We start from the raw sequence: 23,945 nt of genomic DNA, 5'->3' as shown, positions 1-23,945 counted from the left end.
CCAAAACCTATGGGATGCAGCAAAAGCAGTTCTAAGAGGGAAGTTTATAACAATACAAGCCTACATCAAGAAACAGGAAACATCTCGAATAAACAACCTAACCTTGCACCTAAAGCAATTAGAGAAAGAAGAACAAAAAAACCCCAAAGCTAGCAGAAGGAAAGAAATCATAAAGATCAGATCAGAAATAAATGAAAAAGAAATGAAGGAAACAATAGCAAAAATCAATGAAACTAAAAGCTGGTTCTTTGAGAAGATAAACAAAATTGATAAACCATTAGCCAGACTCATCAAGAGAAAAAAGGAGAAGACTCAAATTAATAGAATTAGAAATGAAAAAGGAGAAGTAACCACTGACACTGCAGAAATACAAACGATCATAAGAGATTACTACAAGCAACTCTATGCTAATAAAATGGACAACCTGGAAGAAATGGACAGATTCTTAGAAATGCACAACCTGCCGAGACTGAACCAGGAAGAAATAGAAAATATGAACAGACCAATCACAAGCACTGAAATTGAAACTGTGATTAAAAATCTTCCAACACACAAAAGCCCAGGACCAGATGGCTTCACAGGCGAATTCTATCAAACATTTAGAGAAGAGCTAACACCTATCCTTCTCAAACTCTTCCAAAATATTGCAGAGGGAGGAACACTCCCCAACTCATTCTACGAGGCCACCATCACCCTGATACCAAAACCAGGCAAAGATGTCACAAAGAAAGAAAACTACAGGCCAATATCACTGATGAACATAGATGCAAAAATCCTCAACAAAATACTAGCAAACAGAATCCAACAGCACATTAAAAGGATCATACACCATGATCAAGTGGGGTTTATTCCAGGAATGCAAGGATTCTTCAATATACGCAAATCAATCAACGTGATACATCATATTAACAAATTGAAGGAGAAAAACCATATGATCATCTCAATAGATGCAGAGAAAGCTTTCGACAAAATTCAACACCCATTTATGATAAAAGCCCTGCAGAAAGTAGGCATAGAGGGAACTTTCCTCAACATAATAAAGGCCGTATATGACAAACCCACAGCCAACATTGTCCTCAATGGTGAAAAACTGAAACCATTTCCACTAAGATCAGGAACAAGACAAGGTTGCCCACTCTCACCACTATTATTCAACATAGTTTTGGAAGTGTTAGCCACAGCAATCAGAGACGAAAAAGAAATAAAAGGAATCCAAATCGGAAAAGAAGAAGTAAAGCTGTCACTGTTTGCAGATGACATGATACTATACATAGAGAATCCAAAAGATGCTACCAGAAAACTACTAGAGCTAATCAATGAATTTGGTAAAGTAGCAGGATACAAAATTAATGCACAGAAATCTCTTGCATTCCTGTATACTAATGATGAAAAATCTGAAAGTGAAATTAAGAAAACACTCCCGTTTACCATTGCAACAAAAAGAATAAAATACCTAGGAATAAACCTACCTAAGGAGACAAAAGACCTGTATGCAGAAAATTATAGGACACTGATGAAAGAAATTAAAGATGATACAAATAGATGGAGAGATATACCATGTTCTTGGATTGGAAGAATAAACATTGTGAAAATGACTCTGCTACCCAAAGCAATCTACGGATTCAATGCAATCCCTATCAAACTACCACTGGCATTTTTCACAGAACTAGAACAAAAAATTTCACAATTTGTATGGAAACACAAAAGACCCCGAATAGCCAAAGCAATCTTGAGAACGAAAAATGGAGCTGGAGGAATCAGGCTCCCTGACTTCAGACTATATTACAAAGCTACAGTCATCAAGACAGTTTGGTACTGGCACAAAAACAGAAATATAGATCAATGGAACAGGATAGAAAGCCCAGAGATAAGCCCACGCACATATGGTCACCTTATCTTTGATAAAGGAGGCAAGCATATACAGTGGAGAAAAGACAGCCTCTTCAATAAGTGGTGCTGGGAAAATTGGACAGGTACATGTAAAAGTATGAAATTAGAACACTCCCTAACACCATACACAAAAATAAACTCAAAATGGATTAAAGACCTAAGTGTAAGGCCAGACACTATCAAACTCTTAGAGGAAAACATAGGCAGAACACTCTATGACATAAGTCACAGCAAGATCCTTTTTGACCCAGGTCCTAGAGAAATGGAAATAAAAACACAAATAAACAAATGGGACCTAATGAAACTTAAAAGCTTTTGCACAACAAAGGAAACCATAAACAAGACCAAAAGACAACCCTCAGAATGGGAGAAAATATTTGCAAATGAAGCAACGGACAAAGGATTAATCTCCAAGATTTACAAGCAGCTCATGCAGCTCAATAACAAAAAAACAAACAACCCAATCCAAAAATGGGCAGAAGACCTAAATAGACATTTCTCCAAAGAAGAGATACAGATTGCCAACAGACACATGAAAGAATGCTCAACATCATTAATCATTAGAGAAATGCAAATCAAAACTACAATGAGGTATCATCTCACACCGGTCAGAATGGCCATCATCAAAAAATCTAGAAACAATAAATGCTGGAGAGGGTGTGGAGAAAAGGGAACACTCTTGCACTGTTGGTGGGAATGTAAATTGATACAGCCACTATGGAGAACAGTATGGAGGTTCCTTAAAAAACTAAAAATAGAACTACCATATGACCCAGCAATTCCACTACTGGGCATATACCCTGAGAAAACCATAATTCAGAAAGAGTCATGTACCAAAATATTCATTGCAGCTCTGTTTACAATAGCCAGGACATGGAAGCAACCTAGGTGTCCATCATCGGATGAATGGATAAAGAAGATGTGGCACATATATACAATGGAATATTACTCAGCCATAAAAAGAAATGAAATGGAGGTGTTTGTAATGAGGTGGATGGAGTTAGAGTCTGTCATACAGAGTGAAGTAAGTCAGAAAGAGAAAAACAAATACAGTATGCTAACACATATATATGGAATCTAAGGGAAAAAAAAAAAAAAAAAAAAAAGAGGTCATGAAGAACCTAGTGGCAAGATGGGAATAAAGACACAGACCTACTAGAGAATGGACTTGAGGATATGGGGAGGGGGAGGGGTGAGATGTGACAGGGTGAGAGAGTGTCATGGACATATATACACTACCAAATGTAAAATAGATAACTAGTGGGAAGCAGCCGCATAGCACAGGGAGATCAGCTCGGTGCTTTGTGACTACCTAGAGGGGTGGGATAGGGAGGGTGGGAGGGAGGGAGATGCAAGAGGGAAGAGATATGGCAACATATGTATATGTGTAACTGATTCACTTTGTTGTAAAGCAGAAGCTAGCACACCATTGTAAAGCAATTATACTTCAATAAAGATGTTTAAAAAAAAAAAAAAAAAAAAAAACTAACACAAAACACAAATTTGAACTAAACGTCTAAAACCTAACGTTCTCAATAATCACCCAGTTTCAAAGATTTTCACATACCAGGGAAAAAAGTGACGGCAGAGTAATAATAAAGAATGGTAATTTACTTACTTGGGTAACTGGAAGGAGCAGCTGGTGTGAGGGAGATGGCAGGGGTGAACAGTTTTTCTCTAAAACTCCTAAATATACGACTTTTTAACTCAAATACACTTCCACAACCACAACCAACTCTAGGCATCCCTTCAGTCTGTTGCCTTCAGCATAAATTCAGTCTCATGCATTTGACACCTCATTCATTTGGCACCTTGGAGAAATCGAATGTTCCTCAAAAGGAAATGTTCCTCAAAAGGAAATGTTCCAGGGACTTCCCTGGAGGCGCAGTGGTTAAGAATCTGCCTGCCAATGCAGGAGACACGGGTTCGATCCCTGGTCTGGGAAGATCCCACATGCCGCGGAGCAACTAAGCCAGTGCGCCACAACTACTGAGCCTGTGCTCTAGAGCCCGCGAGCCACAACTACTGAGCCCACGTGCCTAGAGCCCGTGCTCCACAACAAGAGAAGCCACCGCAGTGAGAAGCCCGCACACCGCAACGAAGAGTAGCCGCCACTCGCCGCAAGTAGAGAAAGCTCATGCACAACAACGAAGACCCAACACAGCCTAAATAGATAATTAAAAAAAAAAAAAAGGAAATGTTCCAAATGACTAAATCTTAACCCTTGGTGCAGTAAAACTAGACTGTTAACTGTCATTCAAGTAAGTCACTCTAAAACAAATTTCACACTCTTCTGTAACCTGAATCACTCAGTATTATCCTCACGAGTATCAATTATTTTAGTGCCCTCAGGAGCATTTAGTCTGAAACAAATTTTTTCAGACTTTCTGGTTCTAAGCAAAGGAATGGAATTTGGTCAAAGAAGAGAGAGCCACATACAACGAGAGCAGAAACCTGATGGGAGTTTCTCAACACGGACTTTTGAAAAATGACTAATGAGCATCAACACACGGTACCAGTCAACTTATCACTGCTAACATTCCTGTGCCCTCAATCCCCAGTCCTCACGAAACAGTGACGTATGTTTTTAACACCCTTTTAAGACAGGGGTGAAGAGTAGCATTTGTTTAAATATGGATAAAAAAGATAGCTTTGTTTAAATTAGGATGGATACGTAGGAGAAGATGTCTAGGAGGTAATCTCTTAGGACCAGGCCGAGCGTCTCTAGTCCCAGCCCAGACACAAATAAGTTCTGTGACCTCAGATGACTTCATTTTGCTTTTCAGGTCCTCATTTTTCTCATCAATAAACACAGAGAGCTGAATCAGACGATCTCACTACAAGGCTATAATTTAATACTTCTTCATCTTGCTGTGCATAGTTCTTCTGTTTCCTCTCTCTGAATTGAGCTGCCAATTCTTAATGTTATCTGTGTACTCTCCTATTCCTAGGCCACTTTTTTATTTTATATACACGGGCCTGTGAGAGTGCTTGCCCCTTTATACTAAGAAACTAAATAATAGCCTTTATGACAATAATTTTATGCTGAAATATTTGTCTCACTATAAATATGTTGTGGATGGTAATATGCAGCTAGAAGTCTACCTTTCCAAAAGAAGAAAAAAAAAAGTGAGTGCTATTAGGACTTCATGTGTTACTCACTGAACCAATACTTTTATCAAGTAGACACTCAGAGTACGGCACTGTCCTAAGTCTTGGGTTGGGGGGAGATAAAAAGAAGAATGTTTCTGTGCCTAGAGTTTATATCTTATAACGGGGGCAGGGGGAGGGGGGAACAGGGAGGAGATCAGATATGTAAAAGGTCAATCAAAAATACTAGATGGGGACTTCCCTGGTGGTCCAGTGGTAAAGAATCCACCTTCCAATCAGGGCACATGGGTTCGATCCCTGGTCAGGGAACTGAGATCCCACATGCCGCGGGGCAACTGCGGAGCAACTAAGCCCGTGTGCCACAACTAGAGAGCCCATGTGCACCACAGCTACTAAGCCTGTGTGCCCTGGAGCCAGTGCGCCTCAACTAGAGAGAAGCCCGCGCACCGCAACAAAAGATCCCGCGTGGTGCAACTAAGACCCGACGCAGCCAAATAAATATTAAAAAAAAAAAAAAAAAAAAAAGCTGGATGAGGTACATCCAGACAATGGTATATTATTCAGCACTAAAAAGAAATGAGCTATCAAGTCATGAAAGACATGGAGGAACCTAAGTGTATATACTAAGCGAAAGAAGCCCATCTGGAAAGCTGCATAATGAATGATTCTAACTACATGACATTCTAGAAAAGCTAAGACTATGGAGAAAGTAAAAGAAATCAGTGGTTGCCAAAGGCTGGGGTGGGGGAGGGATGAATAGACAGCACAGAGGATATTTAGGGCAGTGAAACTACTCTGTATGATACTGTAATGGTGGACACACATCATTATACATTTATCCAAACCCAGAGAATGTACAAGCCCCAGCATGAATCCTAATGTACTATGGACTTTGGGTAATAATGTGTCAGTGTAGGTTCATCGGCTATAACAAATGTACCACTCTGGTGGGGGATGGTGATAGTGGGTGGGGAGGGGGCTATGCATGCGGAGCAGGGAGGAAAGGGTATATGGAAACTCTCTGTGCTTTCTGCTCAGTTTTGCTGTGAACCTAAAACTACACTAAAAAAAAAGTCTATTTTTGTATATATATAAAATATTGGATGATATATTGTTTTATATTATAACATATATATAATTGCTATATATATTTATACATATTATAATATATAGTCTATTATCTGATATGTTATCTACTATATATATTGTATATAAAATACTGGATGACATATTGTTAACTCCAGGACTCAGTGCCACATAAACACATGGTAGCCACGGAGGTGCGCCACTCAGATCTCCCTTCAAACAGAACTTGCCACAGATCAGGCCACAGCACCTTCAGCACCTGAGTCGAGGCCATCCTCCTCCCAGGTAGCCCTCAGCCAACAACTAAGCACAGACCTGGCTGCTTCCGCCCAAGGTAGGATCCTCAATAAAGAATCTTCGCACTAGAACTCCCTAACCAGCTGGCCAATACTTTCTCAGAGCTGCCCTGCAGGCTGAGACTCTTCCTACTCTCCCTTTCACGGGTGTTAGGCCTGCACCAGGGTCTGAAGGCTTTCCTTGCCCACCCTTATTCCTCTCCCTCTTATTTTCACAGGCATTACCCCAAATAAATCTCAGCATTCTGGCTCCATCATGGCATCTGCTTCCCAAGGATTCAAACTGCAACAATGCGCTATAAAGATTTAGAGGCAGGAGAGAAATGTATGCACATAAACAGATATGCAGGATAATATAAAGGGCCCGAGGCTTCATCCAGGTAGTGGAATCAGCATAAGCAAAGAAGTGGCAGAGGGAAGATCCAAGGACTTTTAGGGAACAGTGAGTAGAGCAGTATGGCTGAATGGAATGCTTCCATAAAAAAACCATCACATAATGTTAAAGTGCTCTGAGCCAGACACATTTGAATGCTGAGCTAAAACATTATTACATTTAAAAGTTTCTGAATAAGAATATAATAGCATACAAACAGAATTTTTGGAAAATCAATCTAGTAAATAGGCAGGAACAGAAATGAGATACGAAGGACAGTTAGGAGGCTACTGCAAGAATCTGGGTTGGGTGGACCTAATATCCTTACAAGCCTCCCAATACAAAACATTTAGATACACTAAGTAAAATACAACAACTCTGAAAATGCACAGCTACATACATTCAGTGGAAGAAAAGAGGTCAGAAGCAGAGACTAGGAAAGCAGAGTATTAAACTGATGCGGAAGCCTCAGTTGCCCTGGGGCTGTTTGCTTATGTGGGGTTTTCAACAGCACAAGGAAACAGAAAACAAGATCTTCTAAGGACTACACCCTCACTGAAAGGGCAGATAAGGGGGGAGGGGAACGGATCTTCTCTGCCTTAGCCTGGACTGGGAGTCAAGGAGGCAAGAAAGCTGATTGTGATAACTGAGTATGGGGTTTGATTTCATGTATCTGTGTAATGTGAGAAACCCAAAGCCAAGGAATTACACAGAGCCAAATGGCAACAAATGCAGATCTTCTCTGGAGGCATACACCTTCATCCTAGTCCTCATGGAATTTCCACAGATAAAGTCTCTCTAAATATGGGCTCACAATAGAAAATTACAAAATACACAAGGAAACAAGCCTCTGAAGGAACATCAAACAGAAGCATGAGCCAACCCCCAACAGAAACTTGAGATGATGGAATTACTGCATACAGCTCATAAAGGAAAGGAAGTATGTTTAAACATTTTAAAGTAATAAAAATTGAAATTTTAAATTAAAGAAAGAAGGTGCTATCAAAAAGGATCTGGATAGGGACTTCCCTGGTGGCGCAGTGGTTAAGAATCCACATGCCAATGCAGGGGACACGGGTTCGAGCCCTGGTCCGGGTAGATCCTGCATGCCGCAGAGCAACTAAGCCCGCGAGCCACAACTACTGAGCCCGTGTGCTACAACTATTGAAGCCCGCACGCCTAGAGCCTGTGCTCCACAACAAAGATGAGCCACCGCAATGAGAAGCCCGTGCACCACAATGAAGAGTAGCCCCTGCTTGCCGCAACTAGAGAAAGACCGCACGCAGCAACGAAGACCCAACACAATCAAAAATAAATAAATAAATAATATTTTAAAAATAAATAAATATTTTTTAAAAGGATCTGGATAAATTTTATAAACAAACATTACTTCTAGAAACTGAAATGAAAAATTCAATGGATTTTTTTTAAAGCAGACTAGACATAGCTGAAGAGATGGAGTAAGCTGGAAGAGAGATCTCAAGAATTTGCCCAGGGGAATTCCCTGGCAGTCCAGTGGTTAGGACTCTGCACTTTCACTGCCGAGGGTGCAGGTTCAATCCCTGGTTGGGGAACTAAGATCCCACAATCCACTCGGTATGGCCAAAAAAAAAAGAATTTGCCCAAAATGAAGCAGAAGAAAACACAGCAAAAAAGTGAAAAGTCACAGAAGATAGAATGAGGTTCACCATGGGGGAAAGACAATATTTGAAAAGAGAAAGCCATAACTGATGACACTCAGCACTACCTCCCGAAAAAGATAAGAGGTTACACACTTCACACTAAATAATTGTATGGGTGACCATTCTTTGGTCAAAGATGACAGCCTACCAAATAAAGTAAAAGTAAATAAAGTAGGAAAGCAGATGCAAAAGATTAACTGAATTACTTAAGGAAAAAGTGAAAACTAACCAGAGACATGATATAACATCTTCCTACCTTTAAAACTCTGGTGCAATGAGTCAATGCAATCAGTGAACAACTGCACGATGCTTGAGGCCACCACAGCATCACTCTCCAGCCAGGGGTAATGTCGTTGGCTGCTTTAAATAAAAGAAACACACACTTAGAAAGGAAACACTATGATTAAATTACTGTACATCCCAGAGTCTGGGGTTTGCCTAAGTTCTAGAAAACTCTGTGTTATGTAGCCCTAAGACACATTTAGAGCACTTTAAAGACTGTAAATTCCTGGAGGTGAATTGTAGCTTTTAATATCAATCATATAATTTTATTTACTTTCCTTCCTAACCTTTATTCCAATGTAATTAAGTTTCAGAAGTGTGCTATCTAAATAACTATTAAATTAACACCTTTTACAACACATCCAATTTATGCCCGTAAACCCATCCCTTGTGTATCTTGGTTACATTTCGAATGCCTTAGAAGACAGCTTTCTCTACCTAAAGCATGGGGGTGAAAAGTCATGTAAAAAAAGATGGTCAAAAATGAACAGAGAGGAAATAACCAAAGGATAAACTCTTTATATGAGATTATCAGTTTCTGAATCTGGTATAGAAAGTTCAATATAAAAATAAATTCCATTAGTTCTTCCTGGAAATAAACAGGAAACCTAAATTATGGTAAGCAGTTTCACGGTCACCACAAAATCCTGAAGCTTGTGGATTGTCTAAGGATAGCCCTCTGGGAAAAGCAAAGGCCCAGAAATTTTTCTGTTTCCCTCAATGGGCTCTTGAAGCAGCCTGGATGATACAAACAATCTGGACATGGGGGTCAAAGCTCTACCCTGGTCCCAGTCTAGCCCTCACCAGCTGTGGGATTTGAGCAAGACATTCAAGTTTTCTGAATCTCAGGATCAGATTAATTCATACTTATGAAAACACTTTAAATACTGTGATATATACTGTGTAATTCTTACAGAACTCTGGACATCTACCTTTTGTTTGCTTTTAGAGGAAAAAAGACTCGTAAGGCAACTCCTTGCATTTGGACAGCTCTACACCTCTGTTTTAAATGCTTGTGAAATAATCCTTTCATTTAGTTGCAGAGTTCATGTTAAAACAGCAATTCCCACCCAGTAATTTGAAAGCCAAATTAGTTCCAAAAAAATAACTGATACTAGGTAAAATCAAGTTAGCCTCATATTTTGCAGTGTTATATTATCAAAACCTAGTTCAGGAGAAAACATCCGTTTTTCTGAAATTAAATACCAATCTCATTCAACTTCTTTATTGTGGAAAACTGGAAATGAGTGTCCAGTTTTGCTTCAAAATCAATAGCTCTGATCAATCAGACTAACAATTCCACAAACAGAAAATGTCTTAAGTTTACTTTGTAAAGAAGCGTTCTCTAAATTTAAAATCAAATCTGTGAATCATCAGCTGGACCAAAACACCATCAGAACTTTGTCCATAAATTTTAAAGAAATTTGAATATCAGAAAAACTATTTACCTTTCATTGTCCTCTAAAACCAGTATCCATGGCTTAAAGAGCTGGACGATTACTGAATGTAGGGATCTTAGCACTAAAACAAAGCAAAATTTTTATTGACAAGAAACAAGCCCATCAAATGGAGATGGCCAACAGGCACATGAAAAAATGCTCAACATTGCTAATCATCAGGGAAATGCAAATCAAAACCACAATGAGATATCACCTCACACCTGTCACAATGGCTATCAGCAAAAAGAACACAAATACCAAATGTTGACGAAGATGTGAAGAAAAGGGAACCCTTGTACACTGTTGGTGGGAATGTAAATTGGTGCAGCCACTGTGGAAAACAGTATGGAGGTTTCTCAAAAAACTAAGAATAGAACTACCATACAATCCAGCTATTCCACTCCTGGGTGTATATCCAAAAAAAACAAAAGCACTAATTCGAAAAGATACTATGCACCCCAATGTTCATAGCAGCATTATTTAAAATTGCCAAGATATGGAAGCAACCTAGGTGTCCATCAACAGATGAATGGATAAAGAAGATGTGGCATACACACACACACACACACACACACATATAAACACAATAAAAAAGAATGAAAATTTTCCATATGCAGCAACATATGGAGGGTTTGGAGGGCATTATGCTAAGTGAAATAAGTCAGACTGAGAAAGACAAATGCTATATGATACCACTTATATGTGGAATCTAAAAAATAAACTAGTGAATATAACAAAAAAGAAGCAGACTCACAGATATAGGGAACAAACTAGTGGTTACCAGTGGGGAGAGGGAAGGGAGAGGGGCAATATAAGGGTAGGAGGTTAAGAGGTACAAACTATTAGGTATAAAATAAGCTACAGAGATATATTGTACAACACAGGGAATATAGCCAATATTTTATAATAACTATAAATGGAGTATAACCTTTAAAAATTGTGAATCACTATATTATACACCTGTTACTTATATAATATTGTACATCAACTATACTTCAATTAAGAAAAAGAAGAAACAAGTCCACCCTTTGTCAAGATCATTGATAACTATATAGAAAATCTACTTATTATCTGTATATTCATAAACCTATGGTGACATACAAACAACATGTTTAATATAACTAAACATGTTTCAGTTTTCATTTGCTGCAATGAAATTTCTTAAATTGAAGAAGTTTTATTATAACACAATGTCATGGACAATTTTGTAACATGCATTTTTTAAAAATAAAAACTGAAATACTCTTAATGAGATAAATAATAGGAAGAAAGAGTTGGAGACTGAAACCTATCTCTTTGTACTTCACCTTACAAAGGAGAGGCAGAAACAAGCTGAAGCAAGCACCCACTGTGTAAGTGAATATAGGTATGACACATATATGGGTTCACACTTGTACTGTGTATTTCCTATTTCTTCTTCATGACACTCAGATATACAGATTTATCACCAAGTTTTAAATCTCTTAATGTGTCTATTCAAGTCTCTTCTAATGGAAGGTCAGAACACCTAAGCTCCATGTTGCGCTAAAGGCATATTACCTGTTTTGCTGCTGGCAGATGGATCTTGGGCCAAGCAGGCCATTTCTGAGTCAAGCAGTCTTTTTACAAGGTAGCCCAAGAGTGTCTTCATATCTGCCATGTAAGGACTCCATTTTGAGAATAAACCAAAACTTTTAAAGTCCAACGTGGATAACCGAAGCTTATAAAAAAAGTTTGAGAGCCAATGTATAGTCTCCATTACCTAGAAAAGAATGACCGGTTTAAAAAATGCTTACTGAATATCTACTTTCAGTAGAATACTACAGTAGACTGTGATGGAGGGCTTTGACTTTGTAATCGAGTTGCAAAGGTATATAGCATATGAAAAGTAAATCAGCAGATTTCAAACTCCTTTTCTAAAGCAAAGGAACCCTTTTTTCAACTAAATTCATGTGGACCCACATCATATAAAATTGATGAAGCTGAGAGCTCTGTGGGACACTGCGTGAAAACCTGCTCAAAGGAGCCAGTGAAGCAGGAGGGTTATGGTGGGGAGGCGAGGTACACACAGGGGCTGGGGCTGGGCTGTTCCTGAACAGAGAGGCAAGAATCAGACTCTGAGGCATGATAGAAAGCTGATCCAGGCACAGGAGGTGGGTGCGGGTGGGGGTAGAGGGAACGGGAGATGACTGACAAAGGAAAACACAGGGCTCTTAGAGATAAAAAGATGCTTTGTTAGATATAAATTTTAAATGTGTTCCAGTTGTTTAAAAAACATACAGGGCTTCCTTGGTGGCGCAGTGGTTAAGAATCCTCCCGCCAATGCAGAGGACACAGGTTCGAGCCCTGGTCCGGGAAGATCCCACATGCCGCGGAGCAACTAAGCCCGTGCTCCACAACTACTGAAGCCTGTGTGCCATAGAGCCCTCAGGCTGCAACTACTGAACCTGCGTGCCACAACTACCGAAGCCTGCGCACCTAGAGCCCGTGCTCTGCAACAAGAGAAGCCACCGCAATGAGAAGCCCGCGCACCGCAAGGAAGAGTAGCCCCCGCTCGCCGCAATTAGAGAAAGCCCGAGCGCAGCAACAAGGACCCAATGCAGCCAAGAAAAAAAAAATTTTTTTAATAAATTAATTTAAAAAAAAAAAAAAACTACAAAGGAAATGGAAAAGAAACACGCAAAAACTTCAGAGACCAAGAGCTACACACCTGCTTGTCTGACAAGAGAACATCCGGAGAGCTCTGAAGCACCATGGTCTCAGCAGAAGCTGCCCCCTGCTGGCAGCCTGGGGCGCAGCAGCCCAGGGCTCTTAGGGTGGCTTTCCAACACTCGGGGCTCAGCAGCTGCTCAGCAGAGCCTTACCAGGCAGGGACAGAAGACAGCAAGTCAGCATCCTTCACAAACTAACTTTCAACTTGAATCAAAGAACACATGTACTTTACAAATGAATGAGTATTAAATAAAAATCCAAAACAAATTCATAAATATCTGTGGTGCAATGTTCATTGCAGCTCTATTTACAATAGCCAGGACATGGAAGTAACCTAACTGTCCATCGACAGATGAATGGATAAAGAAGATGTGGCACATATATACAATGGAATATTACTCAGCCATAAAAAGGAACGAAACTGAGTTATTTGTAGTGATGTGGATGGACCTAGAGTCTGTCATACAGAGTGAAGTAAGTCAGAAAGAGAAAAACAAATACCGTATGCTAACACATATATATGGAATCTAAAAAAAAAAAAAAAAATGGTCATGAAGAACCTAGGGGCAAGATGGGAATAAAGACGCAGACCTACTAGAAAATGGACTTGAGGACATGGGGAGGGGGAAGGGTAAGCTGGGACAAAGTGAGAGAGTGGCATGGACATATATACACTACCAAATGTAAAATAGATAGCTAGTGGGAAGCAGCCGCATAGCACAGGGAGATCAGCTCGGTGCTTTGTGACCAGCTAGAAGGGTGGGATAGGGAGGGTGGGAGGGAGGGAGATGCAAGAGGGAAGAGATATGGGGATATATGTCTATGTATAACTGATTCACTTCGTTATAAAGCAGAAACTAACACACCATTGTAAAGCAATTATACTCCAATAAAAACGTTTAAAAAAAAAAAACAAAGATCTGTGGTGAAGAGACCAAAGTTAAGAGAACCTATTGAAAGATCTGTCCACATGGACACTTGACTTTCCGTACTCTTGGTAACCCTACTGGTAGTGAGCACAGCCGAGCCATCTGAGCTGGAATCTGGCGGGGGACTCCCACCTACCAGCCCCTGACTGGGGAATGGTAAAGGTGCCATTTTCCTGGCTGGACAATGTGAGAGAGACAACAAAGGACCCATGGTGCAGAATTGCAACTGCAGAGTCTAGGCTCTGTTCAGGAGGAATCTCTTACTCACCCCTAAAAGTCCACTCCTACACTGGGCAAAACCTAAAGCAACACAGAAACAGTATGCAAAAGTAGAGACTACCAACCAGCACTCTGCTACCTGCAAAACTGACTTCCCAGAGGACAGGAATTACACGCCCTCAGGTCCTTTCCCCCCAGAGGTGGCACAAGGATCAACTAGGACAACAGTGGCTCATAGGGGCTGGTCTGAGGGGAATGATGATGAGGTCAGCTGCACTAGTGGGTGACAGGTACCTAGGGGACAGTGAAGGGTCTGTGTCCCAATAGCTACTGCGGTCTGGATCTTAGGGCAGAGACCTGGAACACAGCTACAGGTGTGGAGTCATGCACGCCTAGAAGATGTCAGTGAAGCCAGGGAAAATTGCAATGGGCTCACCCAGGGCAAATCAGACAAGCAAAGGATGAAGCCCTGGGAACACCGATACGGTGGCCAGGGAGGGATGGAAACCAGGAGGCTGGAGGTTATGGAATCTGACAGAGGTGGTAGTGTTTTCTTAAGCCTGTAACTGAATTACTTTTCCTGGGAAATAAAAATTTCCTGCTAAATCCAAGTCAATGGTTGCCTATATAAACAATTTACAATCTCTTTAAAAGGTTTCAGGGAAAAAACCCACAATATATGCTTAACCAGTTTTGAAAATTTAGGGCAAAACTTAGCTATGCAAATGTGTATTAAAAATTATACAAGTACATTTCCCTACCACCATTCTCCACGCACCCTGCAACTTGCCTCTGCAGGAAACAATGAACGTTTTGTAGTGCTTTGAAAATGAGACCATACATTTCAGTATTCTTCAGGTAGTCCAATACAAAGATCATTAACTTATTCATTATACTATTTCTATGATGTAACACAAACACTTGACATAAAGCAAAATTTAGTTTTCCATTACATCTATAAACAGTATGAAGTTTACATGAAAAAAAGTAAATACTATCTCATTTTTCAAATTTCAATAAAATTCCTGCCTAGTGAAATTCCAAAAATAAAAAAGCCTACACTCTTATTTCTTCTCTGATCTCCAACACTCTGATGGAAAACTGCAGGAGGGGGACAGAAACAGTGGGAATTTGGAAAATTTAATGCTGCTCTCTTTCTCTTGGTAATATAAATACAGTGTATCATTATACAGGGATAAAATTCATTTGCAAAAAACAAGAGTCAAAAAATTAGGGGGGAAAAAGACTAAATTTATCCACCATTTTGGAACTATAGAGAAACCAACCAGCATATTAAGCATACTGTAAAGGAGCAACTTCCTCCTCTTCCCAAATCTACAGTCACCAGAGTAAGCAGGCCCACCCCAGTTCAGGACAGCTGCAAAGTCGAGGTAAAAAGGTGGGTGCACGACTCCAACCCCAATGTCTAAGAGCTGTCTTGCCCAATTAGGGCCCATTCTGACATTTAGGACAATAACTGAGCATTTTTACAGACAGCAACCTTTTGGGCATTGTTCATTGAGCACTTTGGGTGAAGATTAGTGATTCTAAACTCCTGCATACTTGCATTATTTTTACATTTTTGGATGACATCTGTAGAATGGTAAATGTCATATTAAACATTCACTGTCATCCAATCCGTCACAATTAAGGCACTTACTTTGCATCAGCAGCCTCAGAATGTCACTGTACTGGTCAGGGAACTGGTAGAGAAGAAGGTAAGTCCAGTGCTTACAGAAAAGATTAAATGGCATCAAAATATCTTCATCTGGTTCAAGGCCCCAGGCGGTAAGTGCCAAATGAATGGACTCCAGAAGCCTGGTACGATCAGACAGAGGAGGTTTAGTGGCGTTTAACCATTGCTTAAGATCGAACTAAAAAGAAAAGGAAATAAGAAGCAGTTTTATTTATACTAGAAAATTAATTGAAATAGAGAAAATTATGTGCAAATTTAGTTTGAAAGTCAAAGCTTACCTAGCATTTAGCTTTTTATAAAGATTGAAACTAAAATTTATATACTTAAAAGAATCTAGGCAGTTCAGTAACTGACGGTACCATTATGCCTCCATCTATACTTCAGTCTCTGGGATTGCAGAGGCAGTTTTCTCAGCCCTGCATGCTTTTTTGCAATTTAAAAATCTTGTTGTTAAGTTTTCCCTACAACACAAGGATCAGAACTTCGTAGTTCTTCTTCACTGGTCATAGTGCCACAAACAAGCGGCCACTTTATGGAACTATCTCCATCTAATGGCCATGTTTCAAAGAGTGCATCAGTTAGTGAAAATTCAGAGTATTGATATCACCTTCCAGAATCCCAAACTATAAAACATGGTCTCCCCCATTACAAACTGAGATCAGTCTCCAGGTCCTAAAAAATGCCCAGGTTTTATGACTCACAGATGTCAGAGAAGTACGACTGAAGGCAAAATAGCTAAGGCTCTGAAATTCTCAACTGGTTAAGTAAATTCATTGCCTTGGTCTGAGTTAATATTCTATTAGGAATAAAACAAAGGCAATTTGCTTAGATTGGGCTTATTCTAAATATGAGACACTCTGACATATTACAACTCAATTATCAAACACAATTAAGGCATACATTCAAAAGAAGGATGTACTAAATTATTACTATGAATATTTCAAAACTGTATGAAGTTTTTAAAGAGAGTTTGGGAACTGGTCCTTTTTATACTACATGAGTAAGACTGTTCTATATAACAGAATCAGCGCCCCCAGAAGCAGCAGCTCTGGGATGCTATTTGAAGATGATATCAAATGTGAAAACGGCCTGTCAGTCTCCAGTCCACCTGGAGACAGAGCTCCAAGGGCCGTGCATTTCTGTGGAGCTGGGAAACAACAGCAGTATCTACGTTTCAACGACAACAGCAGGACTGAATGACAGCTCACCTTGGTCAGCAGCATGAAAATCATATCACTGTTGTCCTCACTCAGAAACTTCACCACTTTCTCATACAGCTGTATGAACTCCGCAGGCGTAGCGTTGGGAGTAAAGAAAGGAGACAAGAGAGAGCAGAGCCTTCTGTTCTTCAGAATGGTCTGAAGGACTTTTCTGCATTCTGATTTAGTGCCACTTATAAACACCTTGAAAGAATTAAAAAGGGAGAATGTCACTAAATTCTCCCCTCCCCAACTTTTACTTAAGCACCCAAGTTTTAAGGAATAGTACATAAGGCAAATAGAATTTTTTCTAAATAAGAATACGAAACAATCAAAAGAAATCTAAAATCAACATCGATAAACCTGTCACTTCCAATGTAAGTGATATTAAAAATTCTGGATAACCCATTCATTTCATTTGGACACACCAAAGAAAATGTTTAAAAGATTAAAATATTGGGATAATCTGAATCTGGAAATTTGCAATGTACCCACCATGATTGCTAAGTATTCAAAGTGATTCTGCATTACGTCAAGAAAAAAAACTTCTAGGTTACACATTTTATTGAGATGTGCTTTTAATACTTTTAAAAAGCTAATTTTCACAACTAATATACACACAAGATAACCTCACCTTCTTGTAACTTGGTTCTAATGTTTAAAAGTACTAGAATATAAGTGAATATTCAAATAATCTCAGAGTCAGGAAAGCTTTCATAAGCTTGACCAGAGGCAGAAATAATAAAGGACAAGACTGATAGATTTGAATATATAAAAATTTTTACTTCAATATGGCAAAAAGCATCATAAAATTAAAGAAAAATGACAAAGTAGAAAAATTATACCACATTCCAGATACCAGGTTACCAGTCCAAGGAGCTCTTTCAAAACAATCAAAAAACAAGAAACTCTCCAGCAGAAAACATGCAAAGGACAATACCAGAAAAATCACACAAAAAAATTATTAAACAGCCAATAATCATTTGAAAAGTCAGGCAACTGAACAAGTACTTAAAGAAATACAACTTAAAATAATCACAAAGTACCACTTCCCCTATTAGATTAGCAAGACTTATAAAGAATGATCAAAAAAAAAAAAAAACAAAACAAAAAAAAAAGAATGATCATTCCTAATGTTAGTTCTAATATGGAGAATAATAAACTCAAACCCTGCTATTATAATGTAAATAGGTACAAACTTCCCAGGAGGACAGTATAATAATATTCATCAAATGCTAATCCTTTTGACATAGCAATCATACTTCTAGGAAATTATCCTAGGAAAAACAGCACAATAATTTCACAAAGATATGTAAGAATATTTAGCTCAGGCTTACTGTAGCAAAACAAACAACCTACCTAAATATTCATCCAGAGGGCACTGGCTCAATACATTACAATATATCTATACCATGGAACACTATATATTAAATACCATGATATAGGTCTGTATTTATTATCAAGAATAATGTCTAAAACGTGTTTGAATGAAAAAAGCAGGTTATAAAACAGCATGTGCTAGTTATTAACTGTGTATTTTTACATATACACACATAAACTAATAGACATAGATACACAAGACAAACTATAATGAAATGTTAGCTATGTAACCAATATCTCCAGGAGATAAGGATTGTGAGAAATTTTTCTTCTTTATACTTTTTTTTTTTAACATCTTTATTGGAGTGTAATTGCTTTACAGTGTTTTGTTAGTTTCTGCTGTATAACAAAGTGAATCAGCTATATACATACGTAAACCCCCATATCCCCTCCCTCTTGCGTCTCCCTCCCACCCTCCCTATCCCACCCCTGTAGGTGGTCGCAAAGCACAGAGCTGTTCTCCCTGTGCTATGTAGCTGCTTCCCACTAGCTATCTATTTTACATTTGGTAGTGTATATATGCCAATGCTACTCTCTCACTTTGTCCCAGCTTACCATTCTCCCTCCCCATGTCCTCAAGTCCATTCTCTATGCCTGTGTCTTTATTCCTGTCCTGCCCTTAGGTTCATCAGAACCATTTTTTTTTTTAGATTCCATATACATGTGTTAGCATATGGTATTTTTCTCTTTCTGACTTACTTCACTCTGTATGACAGACTCTAGGTCCATCCACCTCACTACAAATGACTCAATTTCGTTTCTTTTTATGGTTGAGTAATATTCCACTGTATATATGTGCCACAGCTTCTTTATCCATTCATCTGTCAATGGACACTTAGGTTGCTTCCATGCGCTGGCTATTGTAAATAGTGCTGCGATGAACATTGTGGCACATGACTCTTTGAAATATGGTTTTCTCAGGGTATATGCCCAGTAGTGGGATTGCTGGGTCATATGGTAGTTCTATTTTTAGTTTTTTAAGGAACCTCTATACTGTTCTCCATAGTGGCTGTATCAATTTACATTCCCACCAACAGTGCAGGAGGGTTCCCTTTTCTCCATACCCTCTCCAGCATTTACTGTTTGTAGATTTTTTGATGATGGCCATTCTGACTGCTGTGAGGTGATACCTCATGGTAGTTTTGATTTGCATTTCTCTACTGATTAGTGATGTTGAGCATCTTTTCATGTGTTTGTTGGCAATCTGTGTATCTTCTTTGGAGAAATCTCTCTTTAGGTCCTCTGCCCATTTTTGGATTGGGTTGGGTTTTTTTTTGATATTGCGCTGCATGTATATTTTGGAGATTAATCCTTTGTCAGTTGCTTCGTTTGCAAATATTTTCTCCCATTCTGAGGGTTGTCTTTTCGTTTTTATGGTTTCCTTTGTTGTGTAAAAGCTTTTAAGTTTCATTAGGTCCCATTTGTTTATGTTTATTTTTATTTCCATTTCTCTAGGAGGGGGGGTCAAAAAGGATCTTGCTGTGATTTATGTCATAGAGTGTCCTATGTTTTACTCTAAGAGTTTTATACTATCTGGCCTTACATTTAGGTCTTTAATCCATTTTGAGTTTACTTTTGTGTATGGTGTTAGGAAGTGTTCCAATTTCATTCTTTTACATGTAGCTGTCCTGTTTTCCCAGCACCACTTATTGAAGAGGTTGTCTTTTCTCCATTGTATACTCTTGCCTCCTTTATCAAAGATAAGGTGATCATATGTGTCTGGGTTTAACTCTGGGCTTTCTATCCTGTTCCACTGATCTATATTTCTGTTTTGTGCCAGTACCATACTGTCTTGATTACTGTAGCTTTGTACTATAGTCTGAAGTCAGGGAGCCTGATTCCTCCAGCTCCGTTTTTCTTTCTCAAAATTGCTTTGGCTATTCGGGGTCTTTTGTGTTTCCATACAAATTGTGAAATTCTTTGTTCTAGTTCTGTGAAAAATGCCATTGGTAGTTTGATAGGGATTGCACTGAATCTGCAGATTGCTTTGGGTAGTACAGTCATTTTCACAATGTTGATTCTTCTAATTCAAGAACATAGTATATCTCTCCGTCTGTTTGTATCATCTTTAATTTCTTTCATCAGTGTCTTATAGTTCTCTGCATAAAGGTCTTTTGTCTCCTTAGGTAGGTTTATTCCTAGGTATTTTATTCTTTTTGTTGCAATAGTAAATGGGAATGTTTCCATAATTTCTCGTTCAGATTTTTCATCATTAGTATATAGGAATCAAACGGATTTCTGTGCATTAATTTTGTATCCTGCTACTCTACCAAATTCATTGATTAGCTCTAGTAGTTTTCTGGTAGCATCTTTAGGATTCTCTATGTATAGTATCATGTCATCTGCAAACAGTGACAGCTTTACTTCTTCTTTTCCAATTTGGATTCCTTTTATTTATTTTTGTTCTCTGATTGCTGTGGCTAACACTTCCCAAACTATGTTGAATAATAATGGTGAGAGTGGGCAACCTTGTCTTGTTCTTGATCTTAGAGGAAATGGTTTCAGTTTTTCACCATTAAGAACGATGTTGGCTGTGGGTTTGTCCTATATGGTCTTTATATGTTGAGGTAGGTTCTCTCTATGACTACTTTCTGAAGAGTTTTTATCATAAATGGGTGTTGAATTTTGTTAAAAGCTTTTTCTGCATCTATTGAGATGATCATATGGTTTTTATCCTTCAATTTGTTAATATGGTGTATCACATTGATTGATTTGCGTATACTGAAGAATCCTTGCATTCCTGGGATAAATCCCACTTGATCATGGTGTATGATCCCTTTAATGTGCTGTTGGATTCTGTTTGCTAGTATTTTGTTGAGGATTTCTACACCTATGTTCAGAGACATTGACCTGTAGTTTTCTTTTTTTGTGACATCTTTGTCTGGTTTTGGTATCAGAGTGATGGTGGCCTTGTAGAATGAGTTTGGGAGTGTTCCTCCCTCTGTTATATTTTGGAAGAGTTTGAGAAGGATAGGTGTTAGCTCTTCTCTAAATGTTTGAAAGAATTCGTCTGTGAAGTCATCTGGTCCTGGGCTTTTGTTAGTTGGAAGATTTTTATTCACAGTTTCAATTTCAGTGCTTGTAATTGGTCTGTTTATATTTTCTATTTCTTCCTGGTTCAGTCTCAGAAGGTTGTGCTTTTCTAAGAATTTGTCCATTTCTTCCAGGCTGTCCATTTTATTGGCAGATAGTTGCTTGTCGTAATCTCTAATGATCTTTTGTATTTATGCAGTGTCAGTTGTTACTTCTCCTTTTTCATTTCTAATTCTGTTGATTTGAGTCTTCTCCCTTTTTTTCTTGATGAGTCTGGCTAATGGTTTATCAATTTTGTTTATCTCCTGAAAGAACCAGCTTTTAGTTTTATTGATCTTTGCTATTGTTTCCTTCATTTGTTTTTCATTTATTTCTGATCTGATCTTTATGATTTCTTACCTTCTGCTAACTTTGGGTTTTTTTGGTTCTTCTTTCTCTAATTGCTTTAGGTGTAAGGTTAGGTTGTTTGAGATTTTTCTTGTGTCTTGAGGTAGGACTGTATTGCTATAAACTTCCCTCTTAGAACTGCTTTTGCTGCATCCCATTGGTTTTAGGTCATCGTGTTTTCATTGTCATTTGTCTCTAGGTAATTTCTGATTTCCTCTTTGATTTCTTCAGTGATCGCTTGGTTATTTAGTAGCATATTGTTTAGCCTCCCTGTGTTTGTATTTTTTACAGTTTTTTTCCTGTAATTGATATCTAGTCTCAGAGCGTTGTGGTCGGAAAAGATACCTGATACAATTTCAATTTTCTTAAATTTACCAAGGCTTCATTTGTGACCCAAGATATGGTCTATCCTGGAGAACGTTCCATGAGCACTTGAGAAGAAAGTGTATTCTGTTGTTTTTGGATGGAATGTCCTATAAATATCAATTAAGTCCATCTTGTTTAATGTGTCATTTCAAGCTTGTGTTTCCTTATTTATTTTCATTTTGGATGATCTGTCCATGGGTGAAAGTAGGGTGTTAAAGTCCCCTACTATGATTGTGTTACTGTCAATTTCCCCTTTTATGGCTGTTAGTATTTGCCTTATGTATTGAGGTGCTCCTATGTTGGGTGCATAAATATTTACAATTTTTATATCTTCTTCTTGGATTGATCCCTTGATCATTATGTAATGTCCTTCTTTGTCTCTTGCAATAGTCTTTACTTTAAAGTCTATTTTGTCTGATATGAGAATTGCTACTCAGCTTTCTTTTGATTTCCATTTGCATAGAATATTTTTCCATCCCCTCACTTTCAGTCTGTATGTGTCCCTAGGTCTGAAGCGGGTCTCTTGTAGACAGCATATGTACAGGTCTTGTTTTTGTATCCATTCATACAGTCTATGTCTTTTGGTTGGAGCATTTAATCCACTTACAGTTAAGGTAATTATCGATATGTATGTTCCTATTCCCATTTTCTTAAATATTTTGGGTTTGTTTTTGTAGGTCTTTTCTTTCTCTTGTGTTTCCTGCCTAGAGAAGTTCCTTTACCATTTGCTGTAAAGCTGGTTTGGTGGTGCTGAATTCTCTTAGCTTTTGCTTGTCTGTAAAGGTTTTAATTTCTCCATCGAATCTGAATGAGATCTTTGCTGGGTAGAGTAATCTTGGTTGTAGGTTTTTCCCTTTCATCACTTTAAATATGTCCTGCCACTCCCTTCTGGCTTGCAGAGTTTCTGCTGAAAGATCTGCTGTTAACCTTACGGGGATTCCTTTGTATGTTATTTGTTGCTTTTCCCTTGCTGCTTTTAATATTTTTTCTTTGTATTTAATTTTTGATGGTTTGATTAATATGTGTCTCAGCGTGTTTCTCTTTAGGTTTATCCAGTATGGTACTCTCTGTGCTTCCTGGACTTCATTGACTATTTCCTTTCCCATGTTAGGGAAGTTTTCAACTATAATCTCTTCAAATATTTTCTCAGACCCTTTCTTTTTCTCTTCTTCTTCTGCGACCCCTATGATTCGAATGTTGGTGCGTTTAATGTTGTCCCAGAGGTCTCTGAGACTGTCCTCAACTCTTTTCATTCTTTTTTCTTTATTCTGTTCCCTGGCAGTTATTTCCACCATTTTATCTTCCAGCTCACTTATCTGTTCTTCTGCCTCAGTTATTCTGTTATTGACTCCTTCTAGAGTATTTTTAATTTCAGTAATTGTGTTGTTCATCATTGTTTGTTTGCTCTTTAGTTCTTCTAGGTCCTTGTTAAGTGTTTCTTGTATTTTCTCCATTCTGTTTCCAAGATTTTGGATCACCTTTACTATCATTACTCTGAATTCTTTTTCAGGTAGGTTGCCTATTTCATCTTCATTTATTTGGTCTTGTAGGTTTTTACCTTGCTCCTTCGTCTGTAACATTTTTTTGTTGTTTCATTTTTTTTTTTTGATGGGTGGTGCTGTACTCCTGTCTTACTGGTTGTTTGGCCTGAGACGTCCAGTACTGGAGTTTGCAGGCAGTTGGATAGAGCTGGGTCTTGGTGCTGAGATGAGGACCTCCGCGAGGCCTCACCCCGATTGATATTCCCTGGAGTCTGAGGTTCTCTGTTAGTCCAGTGGTTTGGACTTGGAGCTCCCACCACAGGAGCTCGGGCCTGACCTCCAGCCTGGGAACCAAGATCCCACAAGCTTCGTGGAGCAGTAAAAGAGAAAAAAGAAAAAAAGGAG

At 38.7% G+C, this 23,945-nt stretch overlaps 1 protein-coding gene across 5 annotated transcripts in view; it reads right to left on the bottom strand.

Annotated features, from left to right (window-relative positions):
* Positions 1-23,945, bottom strand: part of EPG5 (ectopic P-granules 5 autophagy tethering factor) — a 131,822-nt gene that overhangs the window by 26,340 nt on the left and 81,537 nt on the right. For 4 of the 5 annotated variants that reach the window (XM_061168863.1, XM_061168867.1, XM_061168865.1 and 1 more), the window contains 6 exons: positions 16,903-17,097; positions 15,659-15,872; positions 12,849-12,997; positions 11,699-11,900; positions 10,169-10,241; positions 8,695-8,798 (listed from right to left, as the gene is read on the bottom strand). In XM_061168863.1, coding sequence (XP_061024846.1) covers positions 8,695-8,798; positions 10,169-10,241; positions 11,699-11,900; positions 12,849-12,997; positions 15,659-15,872; positions 16,903-17,097 — 937 coding nt within the window. The remainder of the gene's footprint in view (positions 1-8,694; positions 8,799-10,168; positions 10,242-11,698; positions 11,901-12,848; positions 12,998-15,658; positions 15,873-16,902; positions 17,098-23,945) is intronic. The other variant, XM_061168864.1, reaches the window with a different exon arrangement.

The sequence above is a fragment of the Eubalaena glacialis genome, chromosome 15 (assembly GCF_028564815.1).
Source record: "Eubalaena glacialis isolate mEubGla1 chromosome 15, mEubGla1.1.hap2.+ XY, whole genome shotgun sequence".
In the NCBI taxonomy this organism is placed as follows: domain Eukaryota; kingdom Metazoa; phylum Chordata; class Mammalia; order Artiodactyla; family Balaenidae; genus Eubalaena; species Eubalaena glacialis.
This window is presented reverse-complemented; position numbering and strand designations above follow the sequence as displayed.